We start from the raw sequence: 10,000 nt of genomic DNA on the forward strand, positions 1-10,000 counted from the left end.
CAATAATAATTCATACGGTTGATAGCCAATAAAATATGGCTAAATTCGTCACATGCATGAGTTTTGATACCTAATGAAAACACAGATGAAAACCACACGTGTTTTGGATCACATAATCCATTGGAAGTCAAGATTCATGCATAAAAACACAAGAACAATCGTACGCTTCCCACAGTTTCATCTAAATGCCTTCAAATGCCACAGATAATTCCATAAAAAGTCCTTTCTGGAGACATCTCCCCTTGACTATTCGCATCCTCCTGGGCAAACTTACGCAGTCAGTACTTTTTATGTATTAACATCCATATTTGCCAAATCTGTACAGACGGCGCCACCCGGACCAAACCTGCGTATTTACCTGCGTTTGGAAGGACTAACTCTACAACGCTTTCAAATTAACGCCTTTCGAGGATGATATATATCAATCAATCAATCAATCAATCAAATTAAGTACTTATATAGAGCATGATCCATAGTTAAATGATCTCAGGCGCTTAAAATTAACAATAAGGTTGTTTACAATGTGTAATGTAAAATAATCGTATATTGCAGAAAGTAAGAAAGTAAAAAAAAAAAAAAATTAACAATAAGCTTTTTGAAATAAAAATGTTTTAAGTTTTGTTTTGAAAGATTTTAAATCGTTCTCTAGTCTAAGTGATTTTGGAAGTTTGTTCCATTCAGATGGTGCTGCCACTTGAAAAGCTGTCTCCGGTTGTCTTGTTTGATTTAAAAGTTGGTGGAGCCAATAAAACTTCATCATTAGATCGGAGATTGTATAGTGATTTCTTCTAATTAAATGTAATTTGCCTGAGCTAGTTTTGGGCCATGAAATGAAAACCTAACGAGTCCTCCCAAACGTCCCTGACTACTGAGATAATAGTTGCGGTTACACTCGCCTTCTGCCCGAGGTTACCCAAGGTCAACTTTTGACCTGGCAGTATTTGAATAAAAAACTTGAATAAAATGGATATGGAGCGTATGGTGTTGACGAATCTTGCTGCTGCCGATTTCTTTGGGAAAAAAAAGACCATTGTACAACGGCGCATCTCGTTCAGAACCGTCTGGTCTAAAGTTGCTGTGAAAAAATTTTAAAAAAAACTGCATTACAAATCTTTGCCGCACTAAAAGAAATCGAATTAATGGCTATTTAGAGCAACGACAAGTAAAATATACTTTCTTTAAACCTCGAAAGTTGGCCATCTTTGATACTACGTGTAATGAATTTGGTACGTGCCAGGATCATATTTGCCCCAATTTCAGCGCAACACCACAAAAATGTGTCCAGCACGTGCTGCGGTTTCCGGAATTAATTTTTTCTTCCACCCGATTGGTTGAACTACTCTTGTGGTTAGATAAACCAAGACTAAACCCTACGACTTGGTTCGGGAAACGTCATCGGTAATTCTTTTGTTCTTTTTGATGTATCCATAGTGATTCCCCATGGGCAGTTTCACTGTGGGAGTAGAGGTTACACACAAAACACAGACTTCCCATGGGTAAAGTCTCACTTTCCCGTCGGCAAAAGGTCCAGTGGAACCGCAACTAATGTAATGTAATTTTTAATAATTTTCAGGAAATTCGTGAGTCAGTTCTGAAAAAAAGGCTACTGTAGACGACTTACGTTTTGACCAATGAGACCTCTTCAGTCGTTTTCGATTGTTTAGTGGCTGACACGGCAGATAGCAGTTTGTCCGAACAATTAGTCTTTTCTACAAATTAATCTGATACTTTAGGAGGTTGCTTGGACAAGAGTAAAATTCTGGTACAACACGAATCGATCGTTGAAATGATCATCACCCAAACACGAGCTTCGCGGCCCTAACGTCTTTCTTTTTAACAAATTACAATCACTTTAAACATTGCAAAAATACTACGGGACAAAACCAAAGATAAAACCTGGTCATAACTAAACGCGTGTATCGTGACATTTCCTAGGCGGTCTACTAGATGAAAGAATGCTGGTTATGACTCGAAAAATGAAAGAAAGGGCTTTGAACGTCCACTAAAGTTAACGCCGAAAGCATTAGGTACTACATAAGGTTTCGTTAAGTTGCGTGTATGAAGGAATCGTCATTCTCGTAATATATATCGGGGCATTGTATACTTTTTGTCATATGGTTAACGTAATGGGGAAATATTTAAAACTTTGAAATGCCTCAAATACTCTTGCGCGGCAAGGTGGCTTGCAATTTTTGAGGTTCATCGAAAATGGCTAATTAAAGAGACGCTTGCAAGCAAACACAACTCACTTCAAATGAGCTTGTTCTGCAATTGCAAAATGGGGAGTTTTTGAGCATAAATCAATTCAAAATAGGCCAAAAACAGTTCGTTTTGCAAAATAGTAATTTTGGTCACATTACTATTTTGCGAAATGAGGCGTTTGCGAGCGTAAATCACCTCAAATAGGCCAAAACAGTTCGTTTCGCAAAATGCTAATTTTGGTCACATTACTTTTTGCGAAATGAAGCGTGTGTGAGCGCAAATCACCTCAAATAGGCCAAAAATAGTTCGTTTCGCAAAATAGTAATTTTGCCGCAGTGATGATCGATTGCGGCCATGGGACTCGGTGCAACGAAAAAGTGGGAATTTATGACAAATTAAGGCATATTGCGCATTTTCAATTTCATTTCGTTTCGTTTCGTTTCGTTTTTCGCAAATTAGTGTAAACCGGGGTTTTTGCAACCAGTTAGAGGTGACACGTGAATTATTACTGGGTCAATTGCCACTGGCAAATTAGGAAACTGAATTAAGCCCTCAAGTTTTTTAAATCAATAAAGCAAATTAATTTTAAAAGAGAAATTTTAACTTGTAACTTTTGTTACTTTTCGTTACTTTTGTAACTTTTGTAACTTTTGTTTTGCATTTGAAAGGAATCAAGGAACACTTCCTCAGATGAGAGGTGACTAATGATTGAATCAATTTTCTTATTTTGAAGGATCCATACCTGCGCTAAGATAAATTGTAAACAGTGACACTTGTTTTTAAGGGGCTAGTCTGGGAACATTTCAAGCTTAAAGCAGCTGCTTGGAATTCCAGTAACATATTATATATTGCAATAATGATAGCATCTTGTTATAAAAAGAAAATTAGTGTTTCGTGCGATACCTTAACATTGTCGTTGCATAAACAGCAAGTGTTGTACAGTCAATCCTTTGCATAACACTGATTTGAAATATTTTTGGTGTAGCTGGATTCAGCCACCTTGAGAAGACTGTTGGTAAAATCAGAGAAGAAAACACAAGTCTGGAGGTGGGGTTTAGGCGGCATCGTCTGTGCTTGGCCGTGCTCTTCTGTAAAAGTGTATAAAGGATATAGGCATTGAAGTTCTTTTTCATGTATTCTCTTGGAAACCTCCTCCACAAAAAAAAAATACAACCCTACGAGGTAATGGTTTTCAAGAATAGGTTAGCAATTCCTTCTCTTAAGTTGTAGTAATTTTGTTCTCCTAATTGTTCACGTTATCTTGAACAGGTGTCAGTTATTTTAACGCAGGTTGCCTATGTATGAAGTAAATGTACTGTAGTTAGGTCTTTAGCAGGCGGGAAGCACTAAAAAACCAAATCTTGTTCATTTAATTAGCCATTGCTCGGTAGTAAAACCAGTTGTTCCCCAGTTATTAAGAAACTGCCTTTTCCTGGGCCATTCTCGACATTCTAAACTCCCTTTTTAGTAGCATTTTTGTGCGCTGTAATCAATGTGTCATGTAATTTATTTTTTGCCGAATGTTAAGGTTAAGGAATAGCTCTGGCTCGAGGTTCATCCACCCAATGCAGCAGCGTTAACACCACAGTTAACTATGGCGTCAGGCTCATGGCAGCAATCTCAGGAACTTGACCCCAGCAAAGTTCAAGTCACCATTTTGGCTTCTGAGTGGGGATCCAGTAAAGGCGGACTTTCCACCATCAACAGAGAGTTGGCCATCCAGCTGGCCAAACTCCAAGAAGTCCAAATCACATACTTTTTACCTAAATGCTCTGAGAAGGATAGAAAAGTAGCTCTCAGCCATGGCATAAAGATCCTGGAGGCAACACCACGCCCTGGGTTTAACGAAATGGACTGGCTTAACTTTCCCCCAGTAGATTTGCAGATTGATATAATTGTTGGTCATGGTGTGATACTCGGTCGCCAAGCACAAGTTATTCGTGACCATCACAAATGCGTGTGGCTTCAAGTAGTACACACTGACCCAGAGGAGCTAGGCATGTTCAAATGTTACGAGAATCCAATCTCAAAGGGCGAGGAAAAGCACAATGTTGAAGTAGAGCTGTGCAAGATGGCTAATTTCGTTGTAGGAGTCGGGCCCAAGCTAGCAGAGGCCTTTCGCAAATATCTCCGCAGTTGTCAAAAAGATCAAAATGTTTTCGACTTCACTCCCGGTATAATTAATGAATTTGTCAGTGTTCAACAAGTTCCTGAAGAAAGAAAAGAACACAGTGCCCTGGTGTTTGGTCGTGGAGATGCTGAAGATTTTGAGTTAAAAGGATTTGACATTGCAGCAAGATCTATCGCGGCATTGCCTGACACTTATCTTGTTTTTGTCGGAGCGGCCGATGGAAAACACGAGGAGATCGCAAATCGATTGCTTGAATACGGTATTCCTAAAAATCGCCTTAGGGTGAGAGGCTATATCAAAAGCCGAGAAAGTTTGAAGGAATTATTCTGTGAGGTGGATCTTGTACTGATGCCTTCTAGAACAGAAGGGTTTGGTCTGACAGGTCTAGAGGCTCTGTCAGCTGGGCTACCTGTGATCGTCAGCAAGAACTCGGGATTTGGAGAAGCCTTGGGCAATGTACCGTCTGGTTCTTCATTTGTCATTGGCTCAGAGGATCCCAATGCATGGAAAGAAGCTATCGAGGAAATCTGGAACAAAAACAGGCAGGCAAGGCTTGATGAGGCTAAGATTTTGCGTGACTCCTATGGAACGAAATATAGCTGGTCTGAGCAGTGCAAAGATCTTCTTAAAAAGATGATCAACTTAGTTAACGGTATGAATTAACAGTCTGTTCTATCCCTTTACATAAAAATAGTTTCAAATCGAAATCTAGATACCTGGTTAGCCGCCCTTCTATCACTACGAATTGCAAAGGAAGCTAAAACTTAAATCACTGAGACTGAACCTTTACAAGGCTGAATAGAAAACTAAATACACTCGAAGTCAGTATCATATCTTGATAGTCAGCTCGAATTGAAAGTGTAATGTTACTTTTTTCACTTAGCTGTGAGCGATTCACGTATTGTTCGCCCTTGTGTATTTCAACAGGTGCTTCCTGCGAGCCTCAGATGTCATCAGAAGCACAAGGCAAATTAAAGAGGAAATCCCGTGAGGACCAAAAAGGTAAAATCGTTGGAGCTCTTACAAGTGTAAATCGGCTCTTGGAAGGACAATTCTCGTAAAAGTGCCTGTTTAGACCTGTTTACTTGCGTGATAAGGTGCCGTGGTTTCTTTAACTGAACAAAAGATGCTACTTTGTGTTTGCGTCAAAAAGAATAGTTCAGTTCCCGGGGGATTAGTTTCTAGACATCGAAGTGACAGCGCTTTCTTTGTTTGGTCTGTGTGACGTCATATGCCTACGCGCTGTGTACACTTGAAGACACTTATAACCACTGATGGATATGGGGGCCACCATCAGCATTCCCTGAATTAAATTGTGATAACCTTTCCAAATATCAACAAGATAATATTTCAAAAAAGGAGATAGTTTTCCGGAATGGTAAGGTCAGGAGAAAAGATAAAGTACTGTAATGTGGGTCACTCGGTCTGTCATATTTATTTTGCTTCGTCTATTGAAACTCTCGAGAAATAAAGATAGAAATGTGGACGCAAACTCTCTGAACGACGAGAAGCCTGTCAAGGAATATCAGCTATTAGTATATACTAAAACAGTGGATAGCGTTGAATTCGCGCGCTGATTGGCTCGTCAAACTCCGGATATCCTGTGCTATTTTATACCTCCGAGCAACTCAGGAAAAAATGGCGTGCCGATTTGCATCCGTGACATGTGAAGAAAACACCCAAATTAATTTTTTGTGCTGTATATTATCTCACTGTTTTAGTATATACTAAAACAACTATTCACCTCAGTGTCGGTTGCTAGCGGTGAATATTTACCTCGCCACCTCCACTTCGGTGAATAGTTGTTAATTATAACCCACTCATTAATTTTCGGGCGATTTTAATTAGCTAATTTACGTCACGTGGCGCAACCTCACAGGACAGTTATCACACAATAACCTCCGTTTGCGTGGATATTTGCCTTGCGAATGCTGTAGCGATCATTTCCATTGAAAAGAAACAAAGTCGGCGGAAAAAAGGTAGCAGAAGAGTTTTCATTTTACCTGAAAGAAAAACAAACTTGTTTTCTGGAGTCTAGTGATAGTGCAAAACATGCTGTCAACGTCTTTGAAGGTGAAGAAAGTTATGAACGCACTTTAGAGATTTAATCCTACGCGAACTTAAACAGAGTCGTTTTGTAGAATAGAGATTGAATATTTCCCCTGCGAGATCTTCCTTCCTAGACCTCAGTCAACTCGCTCAGCCGTTTCACATTTTCTCACATGGTAACACCCAGGATTTCTCAAAAGACCTTTCTACCGATACGGCGGCCATTTTTATTCCGTTGTTTCGAAAGACATTATGGGATGCTCAGGAGGCAAAATGAAATAGAATTCAAAATGGCCTCCGTCTCGGTAAAAGGTCTTTTGAGAACATGGGCATTAGTTGTGAGAAATGGTCGCCTGAGTTGTCTAAACAAGGGTCTCGACAGCGATATTCATTACCACTAACCAGTAGGCTATCCGGGCGTTATTCGCTAGCGTAACAGTGGCAGGTCTAGTGGTAATGAGTATCGCTTCAGCCCCGAGCGACCCGCAGTCGACACCAGCATCCAGATTTTTTTTCCGACAAGACACATCTTCATGTGAAACGGGTGAATCGCTCCGGCCGCCGTTTTTTTTTTTTTTTCGCTTTATACCCCACCACAAAAGCAGGTAATGTAGGTGGTTAAAATCGCATTGCATACTCCACAGTAGCTCACATGATATGTACTTATTGACTGAGTGGGAGGGCCGGACGGGAAAATATTTGGCCCGAGATCATGACGTACGGACCAGCGCATGCCCGAGGGCCAACTATTTTCCTGTCCGGCCCGACCTAAACTCAGTCAATAAGCATTTTATGATATGGGCTCTTTACACTATTTAAGAGCACTCAGAAGATGAAGTTAGGACAAAAGAAAAAAGAAAAATCTGCACAGAAAAATTATCTAATATGTTGTTTGCATTTGCTTTTCTGGCTGTAAATTACTTGGATGTTTAAAATTGCATCGCACGGAGCAGTACGTGTTCCTAGTAGGGCCGTACGGCTTTTTCCGGCCCTCGCGCTAATGCGTACGGCCCTCATACGGGCATTTTCCCAATAGTTTTGCATTGAAAGCGCGCGCGGGGCCGTACCGGCCATATGATAAAAAACGTTTCGCGACAGCTTGTGTTTCGAATGGTTTATTTTGGATCTGCAGCATCAAAGAAGTCGAGATAGCTTACAAAATATTGATGGTCCTTGATTATATTGTACAGAAAGTACGTGAGATTATTTTAAGCTGCAAAATTTGGGCTTGACTTTTCATTCAGTTTCATATGATAACAAAACGTTTATGGATGTATTATTACACTGATTATACACCATTCAAGTGCCACTGAATTAAATTTGTTTGAACAACAATGCTTTGCTTCTTCCAGGACATCTAACAAGAAAGAGCAGGAGGAGGCTCAGAGGCTCAGAGGTGGTGATGAGTTAACTGACACTAAAATACACTTGACTAGAGTTGAATATAATTTTTTTTGCATTGATTTTATTTTGAAAAAAACTTTCATTGAGTCAGTCCATTTCGCTCTGTTTTACAGGAGCTAATCGCATTTGAAGAAGCTACTAGGAATGGCCGCATTGCTTGTGAGTCAGAAGATGGTGTGAATGAAATGAACCAGAAATATGAAAAACTTAAAGCATTGCAAGTTGATCTTGGAGACCTGATGCTCAGGAGGTGGAATATCACGAAACTCTTAGTAGCAAGCAACAACAGTTTTGTAACAAAGTGTAACGTCGAATACCAAGACAATCTCACAGGACTTGTTGCGAGTGGTTTGTCATTGGCGGGTATTATTACCTGCTATTTTACGCTTGGATTGGGGTTGTTCCTAACCGGTGCTGGAGCTGGAGCAGAATGGGTCAAACTCCTGGGTAAATGTTCATCAAAGAAAAGAGAACCCGAATTGCCACAATTAGCGAACAAGCTACTGCAGACAGATGGTCAGTTAAAAGAGGTGTTTCACATTGAAGACGAAAAGAGGCACTCTTTCAACCAGTGCCTAGATGACATTGTCGAGTTTTGTCACGAGCATCCAGATAAGTTGGTAGTGTTGAGAGAATGTGGACACGTCTCTACACAAGACATTTTGAGGGACATTGATACATTCAGGTCAAGATTAGCTGACTTTTGCAGCAGCATCATTAATTCAAAAGAAATTAACAAGGAGCGGAATCTTGGTGAAGAAGAAGAAGCAATTGTTGCTAACAAAGAACCTGGTGTCATAGAAGATGACAGCTATGCTGTCATTGAGGAGAAAATGATAATGAAGCTGATAAGATTGAACACAGCACCAGTTATTGTGACAACTGGGAAAATGAAACAGTGAAGCAAGTAATATCCTAGTACATAAAAGATAACACTGAGGTGGAAAAACCAAATGAGCTAAAGACTTTTAAAATTTACTCGATAATTAACCACGAACATGTGTTAAATTCACAGCAGTTGAATTGGTGAGTACATAGAAAAACTAATTTGACTCTCAGTACCGTAAAATCTCGACAATAAGGCCCCCCTTCCAAATAACCTCCAAATCTCAGACAGAAGAATCTTTCCGAGCCTTCCCTCCTCCCCCCCCCCTTTCCTTCTCCCCGGATGTAGGCCCATGAACTTATATTTAGATTTAGACAATCTAAATGTAACTTCTGATTGCAACCCTCCCATTGAAGAGCTTGCTTTGTATATCTATGTCATAAGAGTATCCTCAGTGGCGTTCATTTAATGACTGTAGGTGTTTCATATCAAGAAGTTTAGAGAGTTTTATCCGGTGTTCTTGTGCACACCACAAACTGTCAAAAATTCCTAACAATGATACCCCATTTCCCCTCCCCTCCCCTTCCCCTAAAAGAAAATAAAAAATAGACGCTTTTGCAGGTACGGTGGCCATATTAATTTGCCCACTGAGAATCACATAATGCCTTTCAAAACAATAGAAATCAACATGGCCGCCGTATCTGCAGAAAGGTCTATTAATAATAATTCCTCTATAATAGCCTTTTGAACAAATGTAAAGATGGGGATTATTGCCGGATTTTTTCTGCATTTTTCTCAACCTTGTGGGAGGTGACCCACTGTGAAAATATCGTGGCAATCTTTATTATTCCACTTTGGTCTGTGTTTTGTTTTTTCCCTAGATTGGCAGAATTAGCAGTCATTAATTAGTATCATGTCTGCACAGGCACAAAAGTGTACTCGTCTTTTGATTTGTGTCGGATTAGGGATCATCGTTCACACCGCCAAACAGACGGAGCTATGTGACTCTTGAAGTCCCGTTTTAGCGTTAGAAAATTGCAGAGGCCCACATGTTAAGGACGGTGCCTACTAATTCAAAGGTATTTTTGCGCGGTTTACTGAATATGCAGGAAAAGCAGATTCTACAAGTGTTATTAAAATCCAAAAAGAAAATTGGGGGTAACCACGCATTTTTCAAAGATAGCTAATCAACAATATTAGCAAAAAGCTTTAATATACAAAGCAATGTATGGCGTTCCTTTACAAATTGAAGCTTCATTATCTCTGAAAAATGCATGGCTACCCCCACTTTTCGTTTTGGATACCAAGACCACTTGCTAAGTTCTGCTTTCTCCGCATTAATTTAAACAGCGCAAAAAATACCCCTGCATTAGTATGCACTACCGATA

The 10,000-nt window shown here is 39.9% G+C and overlaps 2 protein-coding genes across 3 annotated transcripts in view; one reads left to right on the forward strand and one right to left on the reverse strand.

The window, feature by feature from the left end:
* The window catches only part of LOC137997757 (uncharacterized), a 414,333-nt gene that overhangs the window by 226,589 nt on the left and 177,744 nt on the right, over positions 1 to 10,000 (reverse strand). The gene's annotated exons all lie outside the window — the stretch shown is intronic.
* On the forward strand, positions 3,797 to 8,688 carry LOC137996154 (uncharacterized). The gene is made up of 4 exons (XM_068841578.1): positions 3,797 to 4,985; positions 5,261 to 5,335; positions 7,735 to 7,781; positions 7,900 to 8,688. Exons 1-4 carry the CDS (start codon positions 3,797 to 3,799, stop codon positions 8,686 to 8,688), a joined length of 2,100 nt encoding a protein of 699 aa, XP_068697679.1.

This window comes from Montipora foliosa, chromosome 3 (assembly GCF_036669935.1).
Source record: "Montipora foliosa isolate CH-2021 chromosome 3, ASM3666993v2, whole genome shotgun sequence".
Classification (NCBI taxonomy): domain Eukaryota; kingdom Metazoa; phylum Cnidaria; class Anthozoa; order Scleractinia; family Acroporidae; genus Montipora; species Montipora foliosa.